At 38.2% G+C, this 20,343-nt stretch overlaps 1 protein-coding gene across 1 annotated transcript; it reads right to left on the bottom strand.

Annotated features, from left to right (window-relative positions):
• Positions 1-531: 531 nt before the first annotated feature.
• Positions 532-19,036, bottom strand: LOC112555921 (importin-5-like). The gene is made up of 28 exons (XM_025224506.1): positions 18,891-19,036; positions 16,075-16,155; positions 15,399-15,591; positions 15,023-15,125; positions 14,680-14,776; positions 14,077-14,181; positions 13,733-13,858; positions 13,160-13,280; positions 12,962-13,049; positions 12,446-12,552; positions 12,099-12,223; positions 11,844-11,933; positions 11,223-11,396; positions 10,990-11,090; positions 10,282-10,408; positions 9,874-9,957; positions 9,483-9,615; positions 9,213-9,274; positions 8,792-8,948; positions 8,026-8,201; positions 7,715-7,826; positions 6,634-6,689; positions 6,262-6,384; positions 5,728-5,802; positions 4,412-4,556; positions 3,765-3,993; positions 3,378-3,519; positions 532-1,707 (listed from the first exon to the last, which is right to left on the bottom strand). Exons 1-28 carry the CDS (start codon positions 18,969-18,971, stop codon positions 1,624-1,626), a joined length of 3,297 nt encoding a protein of 1,098 aa, XP_025080291.1. The 5' UTR covers positions 18,972-19,036; the 3' UTR covers positions 532-1,623.
• Positions 19,037-20,343: the final 1,307 nt, after the last annotated feature.

Here is a 20,343-nt window from a genome sequence, read left to right as displayed (position 1 = left end):
AACATCACTTTGCTGACATATGACGACTGTCAGCCGCGGACCACTTGACTTATGCTCGCGGACCACACTTTGAGAACCACTGCATTAGAGGATCATATGAAGAATTTGGTCAATGGCCACAACCCACATGCTAATACTTTTACATTTAAGAAACCATTAAAATATATTCCCATGGCTATCATTGTTAAGTGTTAAGCTCTAGCATTTCCTTCCATTTTAGGTAGTTGCAGTAAAACTCTCAGATCACAGCTGTTAGTTCTTTATGATCTGAACCAAGACTGGTAAAGCAATTTTAAAAAAATTCATATTTTATTTCTCGCTGCATCACATTACACACTAAAGTTAAAAATGGGTCAGAAATGGCTAAAACAGAAAGGATATTTGGGGGGGGAGGGGAGGGGATGAAACAGATTTGAAAGACTCCTTCACCAAGAATAACAGACCACAGATTCATCTCCAATTCATAGCTGAAGGTAACGATGAGATGAAAAGTTTAATCAAAAACAGAAGACAGATCAACTTAATATTGTGATGTTTCCCATCTCCCCTTCATCCAGAATGCAGAAAGTAACAAATTCAGACACTCAAATACATATTCAAATACTCAAATTCAGGTATTCAAACATCAGCTAAGACATGTTCTGAGCAAAAATCTATGTGAAACAGTAAAAGCAACATCTACCCTACATACTACCTAGTCAATAGTATTTAATTTTTTATATAAAGGTTCTTATCCTGATCATAAAGAGAAAAATGCTAATTTTACAATCTTATATCTGCTTCTGCGAAAAGTGTTCTTTCCATTCCCATAGCAGTTTTTTCCTGATTAAATTAAATAAACAAATGAAATATTTCCTGAACATATCACAAACTGCATCAAGCAGAGGTTAGTTTAATAAAATCTGTGCAGTCAGCTTGTGCTCAAATCTCTTAAAATACTTATTTGGAAGATCTTTTGTTTAAAAGTATGTCCCGGACTAAAAGGCAAAGACAGACTGTATTGGGGGGTTGGGTGAAATATCAAAAACACAAAACTGTATGGAGGGAAAAACCAGAGGATGCAATTATTACGCAACTGTACCAAAATACTTATCCACATCATGTAGACAGTCTTTTCTTCTCTCATGGATGCATAAGCACACACACACACACAGATGTCTGCATTTTTTTACATACAATGTTTGGAGCAGCAAATGTATTTTTAAACAAGCAGCACATAAATTAGTTTCAAAGGAGGGCTTAGAGTTTTCCATTATCATCCTATTCTTTTCTCCTCACAACAATGCACAAAGAACACTGTCGTAAAAACAAATGTGAGGTGTGCAAATGGACAGAACTGCACTTGTCAGATGCATGCACACAAATCCATTTGGATTCTTCCCTCCATGGTTTTATTTGTCAATCATACATTTGCTTTCCTCAGTAGCACTGAAGTGTTTGTGGATTACATCCATTGCCGGTCTCTCAACATCTAGTTGTCACCAGACAAAACTTTTGTAGAACACCAGGCCGAAGCTGCACAAACACTCCAAAAAATGCACCGCACATCAACAGCCGAGGAAAACTGGCAAGCACTGCCAAAAAGCTACATGCTGCATCAGAATGTTTTGTAACGCTGCAGCACTATTGTGAGAGAGCATTGGACAGTGCCTGCTGCTGTTCTGGTGAGCACTGAGCCAAACAGATCTGGAACATTCCCTGGTTGGTCTGCAACACATGTTAGCTTGTTAGCTCAGCTCATAATTTATAAAATAACCTGCACAAAATTTTATGTAAACATGAGCTTACTAAAATATTAAGGGTTAATTAAAAAAAAAAGAAAAAAAAAGAGAGAGAGAGGGCAGAAATAGTAAAAAGTTCATGATGTTGGTGGTCATCGGCACAACATGCAGAAAATGGACCCCAACCCTCTCCTTCCACCATTTTTTTTTACTTGGGTACCCATCTCCAGGTAAAGGTTGTCCCCTAACATTCTTCGGTTGTTAGGGAGTGAGGTATTGGAGACCTCACTGTTCTTGAGGCCAGTTTGCGTAAGGGAAGTGTCCATCTCCTCTCCCTCACTGCCTAATGGGAAGCAGACAGATGAGTGGTTAGTGCTGGCATCCAAACTGAGAGCTGTGCCAGTTCCATACCTTTGTAATGCAGCTCACTTCCCCCAGCTAACCCAGCTGCCAGGAATGGGTACCTGTCTCCAGGTGTTACCAGGCTTCAAATAAAGCTGGCCCAGAGAACACTGAGGTCAGTAACATCTCACTCCCTAACAACCTGAAAAAAGTTAATGGAACGACCTACCCATCTCTGCTGAACAGCTGGGTGAGCAGGGAAAGCTCTCCGGCCATAAGCTTGAATAGGCCTTAAACTAGACCTTCTACTTCACAGTCAAGAACACAAGCCATAACACTTTTATAGAGCTTTCCCACTAACAGCCAGCTTACGGCAAAATTGTTAAGGAATTGATAAAGAAAGAGCGTTCTGTCCCTTTGCCTAACAGGCTGAGAGAATCAGCTCTCATTAATTTTATGTTTTGTTGTCGTGCTTCGATTTGGATAAAAGTGTTGGACCTTCATGTTAACATGTGCTTCTGCTGCATTTTCTTCCTCTTCTGGTTTTTCAAGAGGATGGTGTATAATGCTATTTTAAAGTGCAAACTGTTTGGATCTATTGGGTGGATTCCATTCCACCCACTTCACTCGCTTCCGCAGCAACCTCGAGCTACATTGAGTAAACTGAAGTGATAATCACCCTTTTGCCGTTTCATGTAATAACATTTCTTCATATTCTAAAGATTACTCAATATCATCCCAGATTTCCCCTGATTTCATTAACCTGATTCTCTGGAGTCATTACCGTTAAATCTACAGTTATCACCCTTTACTGTCGGATCACAGTGAGTCCTTGTGTTGTTCTTCCTTCTACATCTTTGTTACTATTTTGTGATCTTGTTCAGCACAATAAGTTTGCCTTTGGCTGCGATATTGCCCTTTATAAATTCCCACTTATTATTATTATTAACCACCTTTTTCCATGCTAATGCTAGTCCTTTTTCACATCCTCTTGCAATATCATGTTACTCTCAGTTCTTGTTATTTGGTTTCTCTTTGTGTTTTCGATACTTGATTTGATTCTTCGTTTAGTACAGTTGCTTATTCTTTTATAGTTCATATGTTGCTTGTTTGTTTTCCTATCCCTTATATGCTGTCCATGTTTCGTTCTTGTTCTTAAGCGCTAAGAGCGTACTCCTTAGGAGTGTGAGTATGTGCTTTACAAATTTTGCCTTTATTATTATTATAATGAATCCCACAAAAAAAAAAAAAAAAAAAAAAAGGTACAAAGGAGATTCTGGACAGGTATTTGGAGTGATGTCAGTACACACTCACCTGAACTTGTCTGACAATGCCCAACAGGCGATGATAGACTTCAGATTTTTCCTCAACCACCTCCTGCATCAGAGCTTCTGCGATGATGGAGAAGACATGAGGAAGGTTGCCCCCATTCTCACCCATAATTCCAGGATGGTTTCTGTGCACACAATTGGTATTACTTGCACAGATACACATATTTAGATATACAAAGTTCCTGTCCATAAACATACATACACATGCAGCACAAACACAAATAAATGTGCACTCTCTGGACTGGTGAGAAAAAAGTTCTGAAAACTGCTGTCAGATGCAGACAATTGCAAGTACAAGTACAAAAGAAGTGCAGACAGACAAAAGGAAAAGAAAAGATAGGAGAAAACCAATTTCAATCCAACAACTTACGCCTCTAACAAGTCACACACATAGTTGTAGATATGCACGGCCTCATCTGTATCCTCTGTCACAGGAAGCCAGTGCACAAGGCGAGGAACAATCTCATCCACATTGACCTTTGACGAGTTGAATTTACAAATTTTCACCACAGCAGAGATTGCATTTTCTGTGGCATTAATGTTTTCCACATTCTTGCTTTCTGAGTGCTCTATTACGCTCACAAGCCGAGGTATGCACTCTGCAAATGACAAACATTTTAGAACCCCACAACATCCAGGGTCTTAAAAAAAAAAAAAATTATGTAAAAAATTAAGTAAAATTAATAAAATATTAAAAAAAAGGAAGAAAAACCTCCAGTTAACTATTCCTCCCTCCGAAAGAAACCCCACAACTAAACACCAGGAACATTGTCACAATATCCTCCTCCAATAAATGACTGCAGCAAAATTCTTCAAAGTAATAAGCAAAGAATTTGGATGGAACCCACTAGTTACCAAGAAGCAGTTATTAGTATGGCAACTCTTCAAACTCATTAATTCCTACTCTAAAATTTGCAGCTGTCTTGATTGCAACTCTTTGCCACATATTGTCATAAACATAATCTCTAAACGTAGACCGCAGAGCAACAATGCAAGAGCTACTGAGTTAAAGCTTACCAGCACAGACGTCAGCAAAGACAGGGCCACCAAACTGTGCCATCACTCCAACGCCGTAGGTTGCTGCTTGTCGCACTTCTGGCTGCTTGTCTGTGATGTACTCAACCAATGGCTGAAGGAAGAACGCCTGGTAGGTGGCAGAGACCTGTTCAAGAAAGAAAGACAACCATGTTTTTGCAAGCAACCAACATATTACAAATCCTTTCAAAACATTACAGACCAACAGGTCAATAAATGCTGCCATCAGCCTGAGCAGTAACATAAATCATCAAATGATGATGAACTGATGTTATTTTTCCTTCTAATCCAAGCCATCCCCACATTCTGTGCACACATGTAAACATTCTGGAAATCTGTAGGGTTATTCTTCCTCATGGATGAAACTAAAATAAGGTACAGGTAGTCCTCGACTTATGACGGGGATCCGTTCTCAACGCGGCGTCGTAAACCGAATTTCGACGTAAGTCGGATCATACTTTCATACAGTATTGTACCATAATAACAGTACAGTACTGCAAACACTTAGCCTATCCAAACACCTATCCTAACACAGTACCCTACATAATTATCAATAAACATAAGTACAGTAAAATATTGTAGTACAGTACGTTTAATAATGTAATACTGTACTGTAAGTGCTGTAACAGTAATAAACAGTGTTAGGTTAGGCAGACGTTTCCACATCAAGCCTGTCTCATCCACGTTGAACACTTGTTGAGCACAGTAACCACCCTCCTCAATTATCTTAGCCAATGCTTTAGGAAACTCAGTTGCTGCTTTCTCATCAACACTAGCAGCTTCACCTTGCACTTTAATGTTATGGAAATCGGCACGATCCTTAAACCTCATAAACCAACCCCTACTCGCCACAAATTCTTCACTTTCACTTCCTTCCCCCTTTTTCTCTTTTCAACGCCTCAAACAGTCGCCTAGTCTTCTCCTGAATAACCATAAAACTCACAGGGATACGGCGTTGATTTTGGTATTCCAACCAAAGCGCCAATAATCTCTCCATCTCAGTAATAAGCCCACTACGTTGATGTGTTATCACTGTCGCTGTAAGTGGGAATGAGTGTCGTAACCACGAAACGACGTAACTCGAGACCGTCGTAACCCGAGGACTACCTATACTGTAATGAATGATTCATTTCTATTTGCTTCGTTAGCCTAGTCCTTCATGAAAAGTGGATTATCAATGGAACGCACTGCCATCAAACCTCTTTCCCCACCAACACAACTCTTACCTTTCCCTATTATAAACAATGTAAACAAAGAATATAATTGTCTGTGCATGCGTATACTAGTAGTCTACTTACTGGGCCACAGTGTTCAAGAACATCATCCCACACACAAAGTGCCCACTGCTTGTCTGCCCAAGGTCGTTCTTGCCCCTGTAGGATGAACGATTCATTTTTATTTTTTAATGAGTTTCAACTAATTATTCTTCATAATAAGAACTGAAAAACTAAAAGTTATTAATTTTCCCTCTAAATATTCTTTCCTTAACAAATTTTTTAACAATTCTTTAACAATTATCAGCTGACCAAACTATTAGCTCTAAACTGCTCTTTAACGAAATTCCTGCTAAATAAGGATCTGTACTTTCCGTCAATGCACGGGGGCAAACGCTGGTAGGGGATTTGTATTTAGTGTTCCAGGTATTCAAGAAAGAGAATTTACAAGCAGCCAAGGTGGATTACTCCACTGAACAGGGTACTAATTCATTTGGTAAAAAGAGCATCTATAGCCCTTAGCTCTTAACAGGAAGGTCGTCCAATAAGTTCTTTTCTCCTGGATCCATTCCCATCACTGTCTTTTACAAAAAAGAAGTAATTTTTAATTTTACTCACCAGCATTTTGACAAAGAAAGGCATGATTTTTTCAAAGGCTGGCAAGAAAGACTCTTTGTGTGTGCCAAAAAATGAATGGAGGATGTCAGCCACTTTGCTCAAGATGTACACATCCTCCTCATCCTGTTTTACCAAAATCAAATATATACATAATAAACAGTTTTAATTCCAGCTAGCAATAAATATGAACAGTAAATTGTTATTTATACATCTGCTGTTGTTTGTCATGTACTTCCTCATCTTTAGCATACATCAAATGCCCCTCTCTTGAGATTCTTCTTTATTTTCAACACACTTGCCAAAAAAAAAGCAAAAACAAAAACAAAACAAAAACTAACCAACAAGATTTTATATCTTGAGAAACTATTTTACCTCTTCCATAAGGGATTCTTCCACAACATCATCATAGTCCTCATCTTTACGCTTTTCTTTAAGAGAGAGAAAAAAATAACAGGCACATTACATGTTATAAAATAAAATAACATTCTTAATCAAATTGTGGTGTCTGCTAAAAGAAATATCTATAGTCACACAACACTGAAGCCAACATTATGATCCCCAAACTGCCAAACTGTCTTTAATTTCTAATTACCTCAGGATGGTAACCTAATATTGTTGCAGCATATGCACACTGTTTTGAAGTAGTTAATTCACAGAATGTGTTTAAGGCAATTTTTCTAGAGTTTTGCAGAATTTACCAGTTTCTTCTATCAAGAAACTCCTGTCTGCATTTGTTCTGTCCTGGCTGGGATATTCCATCTCCATATCTGTTAAGCTTCCCAATAGCATGTTTGAGCAAAAAATTCGATCATATGGCACCCCTCCTTCAAAGGCTGGACTGGTTTGGCTGTGTCTGTTCTGACTACAAGGTAACCCCTATGTCTGCTTACAGGAACGGCTGTCTTGCCATAATATTGTTGCTGGCTCTGCATAAAATGTCCATCCCTTGCCTCACTCTACCCTTGTCTTCATGGCCTTGCTCCAAGATATCTCCAAGGGTTATTAATACTTTATCAGCCCAGTCAGTCTCTTTCAACTGCTTAAGTGGACTTCCTGCACGTTCCGCATATCACATGGGATATATTCACCCTTCAGTGTCTCAAATGCTTTGCCACAATCACATTTAACATGAATTTAAATTGTGATTCTTTCAAGTCAACCCTTGTCCAGGAAAACTTTAAACAGCAGGTGGCGCTCTCTCTCTCTCTATTCCCTTCCACTTTTGTATCCACAGGTCTATCCTGTATGCATGGGTCGATTATTTGTGTAGGCACTTTTTTGTGCATGCACATGTGCTGGGTATATATGGCAGCGACACTGTTAAGCTGATTCTTTAAGTCAAAGCACACTGATCTTGGTGCCAACTATAGAAATGCTTTTACAATGATTGTTTAATTTCCACAGACCAACAGCTCTCAAAAAATGTACTTCCAGATCAACAGCACACTCTTACCTTGTCTCAGAGCCTGTCGTTCAAAATGAGACGTTAACAGTTTGTTGAGAGTTGTCACCAGGGTACCCACATCCTCATCAGACAAACAGCCTTTCCCCATTTTCTCTACACACTAAGAAAAGAACAGTTATCATTAGCTGACCAAAAAAAAAAAACCACACACAATTAATGATAACAAACGTATTCCTTCCCTTTACACTTTGATTTGCTTGCACTCTGTCTTTTCATGCAATTTTAATAATAATAATAATAGTAGAAGTAGTAGTTATGATAACAATTAACTCTTTTACATGCATCAAACCTAGTCATACTTTGGCAAGAGAATTGAGATGCTCAGGCAACACGCTCTGCTCCGGTTCAATCTCGATGGCCTTCAGTAGGTTGGGGCAAATGTAGTTGCCCCACATCTCTGCCACATACTGCTCCCCTCGGATACTGGCACACTCCAGCAAGTAAGGCAGGGATTCAGAGGCAGCGATTCTAACATCTTTCCATGAGTTAAGCATCATCAAATGAACATCTTTATCTCATTAACTTTGCAGTTCCAAACCAATAAAAAGATCATTTTTCTAATGATCAACAATGCCCCATTTTTTAAAATTCTGAAACTTTTAATTTCTGATTTACCTACCCATGCCAATTCACACTAAGGAAGTACTAACCTTAAAGGGCTTATTTTGTACAGAACACTCTCTCGTATCAATCAAGGGACTAAACAACATTAACTCGAGTGACACTTTGAGGATTAATTCCACTTTTGAAGGCAACAGCTCCTTCCCTAGAACACTGGGTAGCAGAAAAATGTCCGCTTCTGGTCAGCAGCAAACATTAAACTCATTCCAGCTGAAATTGACATTTTAGAGGCTTATGACAGAATTCTAAAACAGATTGATGTTTCCTCCTGAAATTATTTTGAAAGGTTGATCTTTCAACTGCAATGCACCATACTCAGCATGTACTCCCCATAATTTCAGTTCTGCTTTCCTTGCGTGCATCTACCTAATACATTGTGTGTGCAGACAGAGAACTACTTTCAGCCAAGAAAATCCAGCTACAGACCCCAAGAAAAAAGGATACCATCATGGAAATAAAACTTCAGAAGAGGCACCATAATCTTCACAACTTCTTCAGAATATTCAGCAAAGGCTTCTTTTAATTCTCTTGCATAGCAGACCAACATCTGACAGGCAGTAGCTTTTTCTTCAAGGCCTGCAGTGCGGATTCCAAAATTTTGCTGGAAGAAAATTTTCAAGGGCAAATTTTGTCCACTACTTTTTTTTAAAACAAAACACATAAAAATTCCTTTCCTGTGGACTTTTCAAGCATAAGAAATGGTGAATAATTAAGGAACAAAACGAGTGGCGTTAGCAAAGGATGATTCACAGAAGAAAGGGTGATTACTGCAGACATTTACAGTAAAAACGTAAACATGTCATAGCAGAAACCTGCTTTGAGACACACTGTAAATCACTAAATAATGTAGATTTTATAAACTCACCTGGTCACCGATGGTTACAAACTGCCAGTCTTCATCCTCTTCCATGTCTTTCATGTCATCACCTGAAAAAAATCAAATATCGACAATCAGCTCCATCAATTCAGAAGCTGCAAAAAGATTTGTGGGGGGCGGGAATTATTGTTTTATGTCATGCCAGCAACTAAGGGTATATCACTGCAAGGCAGCCAGCTTTAGTTTCTTTTTGTTTTTTAATTGTAATGCAAGTTATCTAGCGCCTGAAAATGAGGAAGAAAGCATCAGCAGACATACTATCAAGAACAGCAACTTCAGGCTTCAGGGAGGCAGCTTTGAGCACTGGCCCCATCACCATTGGCAAATACTGTTGAAACTCCTTCCCCAGAATTTTGCACATTCGAGCCCAAGCTGATATCATGTAGGAAATCTGCAGAATAAATGAAGGTTATCAACAGTAGTTCAGCCATATAAAATAAGCACCTTCAAATATGACAGCAAAAATGAACAGATCTGTCATGTTCAGTTTAAACATATAAAACGTTTGCCTGGCCATGCTGCTAGACAACATTAACCCAATGATTTTTTAAAAAAATTCATATTACTATTTTGAAATAACCATAACAAAGACAGGTTTTTTGGTTTCTGTCTTTCCATAAAAGAACAATGACAGCAATCATCTACCCACCTGTGGATCATCGTCTGCCAGGTTCTGCTGGTCAGTTTGGGTCTTTAGCAGAAGCTGCATTACTTCATTACAGTCCTGCATGAACTACAAGAAAAACAAAAAAGTTAGGGTACTCAAAATTACACGTTCATGCCAGACAATGGAAAACAAAAGCAATAACAGGGCACTAAGCATTGGAGAGCTGGGTTGTATTACCTTTGCAAGCCCATGTTAGGAATATCCACTCTTATTCTTACATTTTAAAATGCTGCAAGCATATTCTTAAACAGAATCTTGCAAGCAACACATCAGTTCCAGACTTGCTTTATTTTGTAATAAACTCAATATTTGTTTGTATGCAAAATCACAAGCAGAAAAGCATCCAATTCAATTGTAACAAAGTGAATAAACAGCAGCACAGTCATTTACCTTTTCCTTCCCAACAGCAAGCCCAATCAGACTGATGCATTCAATGGTTTTGACCCTAAGCATACGCAGCTTGTCAGATACTGCATAAACAGCATGCTGGATGATGTGCTTTAAACACGGCATGAACCTGCAATGGTACATTGTTGTAAGTTTATTTGACACAGCTCTACATCACAAAGTCTCATTGTAGTTCATGAGTCCATGTGCCCAATCAACACTGACATGTATCACAACTGACCTTTGGCTGGTGTAGCAAAAAAACATTTATAACGAAACTGGTATTTGTCAAAAATTCTGAGAGAGGTTTAGCTTGGGTATAATGTAGGATAAAAAGTAGCGAATGAGCGCTTTGTAAAACATCACCTTTCCTAGCTAAGTATCAATTTTTGAATATATATTCTGCCTAGATTCATAATAATACGAACCTCCCCCAAAGTCTGTATAATATATTCTGCAACCTCAAAACAGATCTCAGGAAATTTTACTCAGAAAAGTACTAAATGATTGTTTTAATCCCAAATTAACAAGGATCACACACACACAAAAGACTTTCAAAATGGGATAAAATGGTGAAAGATTATCTCCAAGTTGCTCAAAGCCCCCAAAACTCTGATCAGTGCATAACGCTCCAAACATGACAGAAATTATAATGTCACAGTACAGGAGGCCCACCACCAAAGGAGCTAACAGAATTTTGCTGAAATTCACCTGTCGTAATACTGTGTGAATTTGTCTTCTGCTGTGTCTGCGACTGATGCTAAAGTTGTGATGACCTGCTCCAGGACCAGTTTGTTGCCTTTTTCAAGATGCTGAAAAATTGATAATGAAGGTGAGAGATCATATGAACAATCCCTTTTCGTCAATCAAAAACATTATAATCCATGTAAGCTTAGTCAGCTATGCCCGTCTGTGCCTAGTCATAAAGGACGACCTCATCTTACCTCTTTAAATTTTCTTGTCAGAAGAATTTCAAGTTTTTCCATGATGGCAGAAAGGTACTGTACCAGAATGCCTTTGGGGCAATCTTCGCTAAAGTTTACCAAAGCTGCAGCCCCGTGGGCTTGAACACGTGGGGTGGCATTGTCATCCAGCACCATTAGGAGTGCAGGCAAAATCTGAAAAGTATCACATTTCCATCAAGACCGTAAAATCTTTCTGGCATGTCCTGAATGTTATTAAAAGTAATGACCAGACATAAGCTCTAATTCTTTTTTCTCAGCCAAGTTTATCTATTCAGACAAGAGCACGGGAAACCTGTATGTCCTGTAAGCACAATTTTTCTACAGTTCCCAGCTGATTCGAAAAAGGGTAAAAATCAGCATGACCGTAGCTTGGTAAGCAGTGAAAGCATTGTCATCAAATTATGGGCAAGGCAAGTGATGTAAAGAAAGTGTAACAATTCATGATTCAAATGTTTTGGTCCTGAAATTATTTATGGAGAAAAGCAGTTTTTTGGTTTTTTTTTAAGTAAAATGGAAAAATAAAGCAATGAAACAGATGAGTTTCAGGCATTGTAAGGGATTTGTAGTCATTCTCTTCTACTTGAAATGAAAACCACTTACCTTGTCGTGGAATTTTCGCTGACAATTTGGCCCAAAATCTGTGCACAGTTGGCCTAATGCATTGCATGCTGCATATCGAACTCTTGGATGCTTTAAAAAATAAAGAAAGAAAGAAAAAGAGTAAGTAAAACAACTCAACTTAACTACAAATATAATATTGCTTTTTTTTATCAGCATGCACACTTGTATGACTCACACTCTGGCACTCCTACCCCATTTCCACGAAAAAATAGGCTTAAAGCCAAGCATACTCACACTATCAGTAAGAAATGGCAGAATGGCATCAATGATATTTTGTAGCATAAGCTCCATGTGAGAATGGCAGCCCTCCCCACAAGCTGATATTGCCATTAGAGCAGCGTGCCGATACCGCCAATCCTCTGTCAAAAATGTATAAAATAAAAGGAAATTGAGAGGTTTACAAGCACAGTAACAGTACAACAATAAAGGAATGCATAAGCACCACAAGAAATTTACATTTACAACCACACTCACAGTACAACAATCAAGGCATGAAAGCATTTTGCATTCCTTCTTTTTATTTGCTATGAAAAAGGGAACACTTTTAAGATCGTTGTAGAGTGCTATGAGAAGACACTGACCATGAGAAAGCATCTGTGAGACACTGGAGATAATAGGAGGAAGCATAGTCTTGCCACCCAACGCGCATGCCAGACGATCTAATGCACTCTCGGCTGCAACTGCATTACTAAGGACAAGAGAACATGTTACATTATATCATTTGAGTGCTGTCACCCTGTTCACAAAAATTGTGTTACAACCGTTGATCATCATTTGCAGGGAGACCACAGACTGAACTTTTCAAGAAATAGGATAAAAATAGTGAAATTCTGCATCTCAAATCATTAAAAAATGCCACTCACTAGCCTTAAAGACTTTTTTCAAACAAAAATTGTTTTCAATGTTAGTGATCCTAGGGTGTTTTACAATATACACCAGGCATGTCAAACATGCAGCCCTTTGAAAGCACACCTGAGGCCCACACAAGGGACAATATACACCTGTACGGCCCTCATGACAACACAAATGTGACCCGTGGGACCATCAGGGGACGCTCAGTTTGACAGGCCTGATATACACAATCATTCCCAACACACCTGTCCAAATCATCATCATCTGCTTCATCCTGGAAAGCCCAGTCTTCTTCTTCATCAAGTTCCACCATCATTGAAAGGACCTGAGGAACTGAAAACAGGAATGAACACGAAAAAGTGTTATTTTTATTACAATGGTTAGAAAAAAGAATATACTCACAAAGCCTCTTAAGAAAGTGATGTAAAAGCAAAATTCCTCACCCAGCTGTGGGATAAATTTATTGAACTTGCGGACCATAGCAGGTGCTGTTTCCGACAATGTAACAATGGCCTCCAGGCCCAACTGTCGCCACGAGGCATCTAGAGTAGCATCGGACAATAACTGAAATGTGATGTTACACTCTGTCATAAGACTTCAAGTTACTGACATGAGATTTAATTCAAAGACAATGCTTTTGACGTTTGTGTTGAAAGTAGTCCCTATTCTCTACAAAACATATCAAAGACAACACTTATGTCCTGATTACCATCTAAAATACCTAACAAAAGTGACACACACAAAAAAAAAACCCATGGTTTTAATGCATTAATTTAACTTTTACAACAAGCACTCGAAAACACAAAATTTCAGCTAAGCATTAAACTTCTGATGACATTGGGACAATAGGATTAGAAGTGGATGATTGTGAGAAAAAAAGAGAGGAATATTTCTCAATAAAGTATATTTAAAAAATTCAGCCATGGACAAAATTGTAACATCTTCACATCTGTCATTTCATAGGAAAAAAACTAGAATTCATGCCAACCACATAACTGTTCAGAAAACCAACTCACCTTTAAGCAGAAAGGAAAGATATTTTCCATTTGAGGACGCAGATATTTTGGAGTATTTTCTGCAATTTCTATCAGACACTTGAGGACAGTGTCGTCCTTCTTTTCAACTACACTGAGTGCAATTCCCTTTACAAAACAAAAAAAGAAAAAAAGATAAGAAACATAATTATGTGATTCAGCGGTGTTTGGCTTGCTGTCATTTTTTGCTAAAATGCACATATGAAGCGTCTGTAAAAATTAACAGAAAATAAAATCCCCATTCCCTTCTTTCAAAAAAAAAAAAAAATTTACAGAATAAAAAGCTGATAAAACCTTTATCACTAACCTGCACTATTTAGACTTACCTGAATTATTGCAGGTAAAAGATCTTTCAGATGCATTTGCACATGACTTTCTTTCTCATTGGCCACCAAGAAAGCTGTTGTTGCCTTAATAGCCTCATACACCACCTGCCATGAACATTGACAAGAAGTATCAGCCAATAAACCTTGACCATTTCTTTTTCATGTCAGTTTGCAACAGCATTTCTTTACTTACTTCTGATCTTCCTTAGCACTACTCTCACTCTGATCAGAATCTTAGATACCCAGTGCATCTGGGTGATACTGCTTGAAGATGATAATGAATGATTATAATAGATGATGAAAGTAAAGAACACTTGACAGATAACATTTTCTTGTTCAGCAACAAGATCAATGCACTGTTAAATTTTTTTTTTAAAATCAAAAATCAAAAGGTTATGGTAGGGTCATCTTATCATATAACTTCTTAGTTGTAAAGTGAGATGGTAGAATTTTGGGGTTTTAATGTCAGCATTCTTATCACTCAACTGCTTCTCCAGGGAAGACTGTAACCCTCCTTGTTATTACTTCTTTTACCATCCACCCCCCACCACCACCAACACCACCACACCAATTCTTTACATGAGGGAATCCATAGAAACCAACCTGTGGTGTGACGGTCTGTTGCAGGGACTGCAATAACATCTGCCTGATCACTTCCAGATAATGGTTCTGCTGGTTGCCAAATATTCCAGGAAAAGTTCTGCATCCCAGAGAAGAATGTCACAGTAAAGCTCCAGCTCAAAGCAGTGAAACTAAGTCTCACAATACAAGTCACCTGCATCTGATTTACTTGGCTGACGCCCATTTACATTTTATACATTTTAATATATTAACAAATCCCAGCAACTCCTGGTAAATAATTCAACTTCAAAAAAGAAATATCATCATGAATGTATAGGCATGTAAATGAGTGCAAAGATACCAGATGAGCCAATATAAAACTCACGTAAAAATATGAAGGGCACTTTCCATCAGGTCTGGACTCTGAGAGTTCGCAAGCTCGAACATAAACTTCAGCACATCTTGCCATGTCATATTTCCGTCATCATCTGCACAAACAAAACCCTTAATAGATATTATGGATTTAACTACAAACAAGAGTGTAAATACATGCACACGTGAATACTGCTATACAAACCCACCAACAGTGAAAATTTTATTAGCAATGCTGATACAAAAGGTAAGCAACACTTATCTTTCACAATATCACCACTTACTGCTGTTCAAGCAATGTTCATAGTTTTGTACATCTTTTTTTAAAAATACATGCTGTCTCCACATATACACATTACACTCAAACACTTCTGGAAAAAAACCAGTACCTATCATATTTCTTGCGAGTTCTGCAATTACATCACAAACTTTCTTCCTGATAGCTTGTTCTGTCTCTTCTCTGACAGCTAGCATCAGTTCCCGTTTGAGTCCTTCTTGCATCTCAAGGGGGAAGCTGGGCCAGATTTCGTCAAAATTTGAAGACAACAGACGACGAAGAAGGATGCATCCCATCGTGCGATTCTTTTAATTAAAAAGGTGTTTGTTGAAAATATAAATTTATAGCAAAGATCACGTTGGCACTATTTGTTATCAGGGAATAAATGCGATTCTTTTTTCAGTCCCACCTGTGGTTGCCTTAGCAGGGCTAGATCAAATGATTTTGTGGGCTTTATATGGCCTGCAGGCCAAATGTCCCCTGCCCCTGATCTAAACAATAATTTTATTCTGATAATGACTTAACACTGCTTCTTTTCAGGGTAGACAACCACTTCTCCCAAGTCCCAGGTCCCTAAACGTAGTTTGAGCTATCTAAAAACTGGAATAAAGGTGGGCAAAACAAAAAATAGGTTTAGCTGTACTGATGAAAACTATTAAAATTTTCTTGACTAAACACACATTCTGATCTTTCTACCAGTGAGCTGATGCCTATGAATCTTGCATAATGCATACAAATTTAAGCCAATGAATAACAGTACACAGATTTAATAATTGTACAGTACATACTTCAAAAGGTGCATCTGTTTTCCGAAGACTCTGCACCAGCAAACCAACACGGGTTATGGCGGGTAAACCATTGAATGTGGCCTGCAAACAGGAACCAACCATCAACCCAGAAATATAAAGATTAAATGCTTAGATTATCTACTACAATAATAATAAATAATAATTTATTGTGTTGTATAACCCTTGTACAGTAAGACCTCTACATATGAGTGAACCAATATACGAGTAAATCCAGATACGAGCCACAAATTTGTGGAAATTTTGTTCTTACGAGCGGAAATTCGGTATATGAGCTCATGTCATTTATATGTCGTAGCATAAAACATTTGGCAACTCTTGCTCACTCGATAGCCTTGCCAGTCCTGCAAGAACAGTGTTGGAAAGAAGAAGCGTATGATCTCCATTGCATAGAAACACGAGATCATTAAAAAGCATGAGCTTGGTGTTAGGGTAGTGAACATTGCCCACCAGTAGTGCATCTACGATATGCACAATTTTGAACCATAATGATCAGATCATGAGAATCACACAGGCCAAAGAGGTTGAGTGTGAATGAAGAGATTGCTGTTATTTTGGGTGAAAGAGAAGCAATTGGCTGAAGACACAATAACGGAGACAATCATTTGCAAGAAAGCTTGCATAATCTACAAAGAACTGAAGGAGCAAGAGCCAGGTACTTCAGCATATTCTTTATTATCTATATTATTGTGCTATTAACATTTACTATATAGTACTGTATATTATACATTTATTTGCATTTATATTTACATATTAATTGTGTTGTTGTAGGAGGGTTGAGGTGCATTATTCATATTTCCTTTATTTTATATGGGAAAAATAGTTTAAATGTACGAGTTCCTTTACATATGGAATGGATTAAACTTGTATGTAGAGGTATCACGCAGTATCACGACCAAGATAGGCCTCGTTCTGTGCTAACCATTATTGATAAAAAGAAATATTAGGTAACAGACAACAGAGGGTGAAAAAAATATGGTGAACAATATAGTATAGTGAACAACATAAAGATGAAGTACAAGACTAGAACACGTAATGCAAGGGATAAAGGTATAAAGGGACTGTCAACAGAGTTACATTATGGTGCACATGACAGACAATATTCAGGAATTCAGGATAGTAATTCAGGGACAGTTCTTAGTGAACAAATATATTTTCAGAGAGTGCTTGAATGTAGCCTTTGAATCAGAGTTGTTAATGCGAGGTGGAAGAGAGTTCCACCACGAACTTGTATTACTGGACTGCTGGCAGACAATTTTTTCCAGTTAAGTACTAAAATGAGACAGGTTTGTACAAAGCTTCCAGTTTAGTCACATTGTTAAAGGCTTGCTGAGATTAACAGTGGAGAACTTCACAACAGGCTAAGAGTTGGTCTCTGCAGACAGACAGCAATCCACCTATACACGTCTGTGCTTAAAGGGAGAATGTCTGTTGTCTGTATGTGGCTGTGGGAAGGAATTCAGAAGTCTGATAAGGAGAAAAGGTTTTGAGGAGGAGTGTGGACAGACAAGATTTCAAAGTAGTCTATACTAGCTTTAATTGGTAGTCAATGAAGAGAGTGAAGAAATGGTGCGACATGTTCAGATTTGTAAGTCCGGAAAACGAGACGAGCAGCTGAGTTCTGGACTTTTTAAAATCTTGTTAATGAGATACTACAGAACCGAGTTGCAATAATATACGAGTAAGCTTATGTCATGAAGGTCACAGCCAACAAGACAGAGCAATGTGTAATCTAGGAATATTTTATTACGGAGCAGTCATTTGGAAAAAAATCACATACTTCTTTTTTGAAGTGACAAATATGTAAAACATAAAGTGTACAAAGGTTGAAAAACAGAGGTAAAGAAATGTAAATCTAAAGCTGATTTGATGTCAATTGCCAGCTTTCTTTAAGAAAGCAGTATGTTGTACATATGTTATGCCACAAAATAAGTCTTCAAAAACAAATTCTATAAATTCAGGTGGCAGATTGTACACCATCTTTCATTGGCTCACAGATAGCATAAGTCCATGACTGACCGAACCACTTCCCCCCAACTCAAATCTGTTTTATACTGTGAAAAGTCAAACTTTGGCCAATCACTTAAATAAATGTAGTAGAGTGATACTAACTGTACCATTAACTTTTCCTGTGTTATTTTCTGCTTCAGCTCTTGTCTCTTAGAAATCTCTGATAATAATCTTAAGCAATAATCCTACGTTCTTCTAATCAACTATCTTCTCCCACTCCTTCCATTCCCTTTCTAAACAAACACAATGATCTTTATCCATCGGTGTCTTTTTCTTTAGCCTGATGACAGATGTACTCTGGAATGCGTTAATTGGTTTCCATGTTCCTTAAACATGGCAGAAGATGGAATTGGAAAACAACCAAAACAGAACAACTGTGCTGGAAAAACCTTACGAGCGCTACTACTAACAAGCGAAAATTTTGCTGCCCTATTTTATTTTTAATATGAAGAAATGTTTGTACTAAACCAGATGCAGAGAAAATAAACATACAAGTTATAACTTTTACTTTAGGAAAAAGTACCGATTAAACACAATATCTGAAAACAAACTTGACAAAAAACTATTTACTCAAAATCATTATGTCACATATCTTCGATGACAATCGACTGCTGATGATTGCTAAGCTTACACGTGCTTTCATTACCCCGATGCACATGGCATGCGCGACTCACGCCCATTGTACGTTACGTTTCGGCGAATGGCGACGGCAAATGTGTAAATGTTTAATAGACAAAACTAATAATTGAATGGACTTTACGTCAGTGTTCCTGTAACCCTTCTCTTACCTCCGATTGACTGCGGATATCATTATCCGTGCTCAGAAGGCCATGCAAAAGCAGCTGAAACTGTGACGCGTCGCCGGCCATCTTCTCCTTGCAGGCAACTTACCTTTACCTTTGACCTCTTCCCGCGTCACGGAAGTGAGTAATCTCCCTTGTAATGGGAAACAAACTTCAACGCTTCGTTTCACTTTCCTTGTGTGATCGAGTTTTGTCATATGCCTTTGAGATAACTGCATTTTATACGTGCATTCTGCTTTTTGAACAAGCTCTTTATTTGTACACAACATCAGGTTCTGTTGCGTCTAGTCGTGTGACCTAAATCGCATCGAGGTTTAGTGACTATGCGACACCGTTTCTGACGTACGATGTTCATTCACTACCTTGTGTGTACTAGTAGCGTCACGAACTAAGATCCGCGTCCATGATAGCGTCTTTCTAGTTCTCTATTTTTGTCGAATGTAAGAGCTGAGTTTTTAAAAAATGATAGTTGAACAATGGATATGTGTGCGTGTCTCCATAAACGCGTCGCGGATGAGATTTTGGCTCACTTCAAATATGATACATTTGCGTAATCTTGTTTTGTATGACTACAGATTTTGTGCTTGCCATGATTTAGTAACAATAATTTAATTCTTGAGTTCGTGTGCTATGGATACAGATCTACATGGTGGATAAGATAGGGGGAAAATCAATGATAACCCACAATGCGTCAAGCCTATTTAAATTCTTCAAATTCTTAACATACGAAAGTTTCTTTTGTTATTTACAATTCAAAATGCTTCATCCAGTAGCATAACGCCACAAACGTTTCTGTTCTGAGCCTGCGACCCGGCACAAGATATTGAACAGAGGCAGACCACCACCCCAAACAAAGGGGAAACTCAGACTGGCCATACCATACTTGGTGTATCATCGCTCAACAGGGCCTCTGTTGTTAATCTGCGTCTAGTTCCCCGAAGACCAGTACTGGTCAAGGAAATTAATGAATTCCATTTGTTTCACTACAAACTTTTGTCGACAAAAACTGTATGACCTACTGTTTAACCTCCTGCAGCATTATTGTGTAGACAGGAACATGGAGAAAAAAAAAATGCAAATACTTCCACTCCCGCCAAAAGGTTCGAATTTGCACAAAGTACTATTTTGAGCATTGACAGACTAGCATTGCAGAGTAAATTATTTTAGTCTTCAATGAATTGACAGTTCAGTTATTACCTTCTTTTAAAACATCACAAGTCTTAATGCCCAAAGTAGTTGCAGCTGCTCTAATCCTAGGATATGTTGAAACAGTGCTTTAGGAAACTTTATGCAGGGTCTTCTGGAGGCAAACATGCACTTATTTGAAATTCCTCTCTGCAGGCAGATGTACAATGAATTACAAATTCTGCTAATAAAGTGAAATGCAGGGAACAAACTGGTTCATCTAGAAAGAAGAAATCCCCCCCAAAAAAGACAA

The sequence above is a fragment of the Pomacea canaliculata genome, linkage group LG14 (genome assembly GCF_003073045.1).
Source record: "Pomacea canaliculata isolate SZHN2017 linkage group LG14, ASM307304v1, whole genome shotgun sequence".
Lineage (NCBI taxonomy): Eukaryota > Metazoa > Mollusca > Gastropoda > Architaenioglossa > Ampullariidae > Pomacea > Pomacea canaliculata.
Note: the sequence above shows the minus strand (reverse complement) of the source record. Positions and strands in the feature narration are given on the sequence as shown.

Excerpts from the sequence above, each read along its gene's own strand:
- LOC112555921 (XM_025224506.1), bottom strand. The coding sequence starts at position 18,971 with ATGGCCGGCGACGCGTCACAGTTTCAGCTGCTTTTGCATGGCCTTCTG. Across the intron at positions 11,397-11,843 it reads AGCGAAAATTCCACGACAAG|ATTTTGCCTGCACTCCTAAT; the intron begins GTAAGTGGTTTT and ends GATACTTTTCAG. Across the intron at positions 5,803-6,261 it reads CTTTCTTTGTCAAAATGCTG|GGGCAAGAACGACCTTGGGC; the intron begins GTGAGTAAAATT and ends TTCATCCTACAG.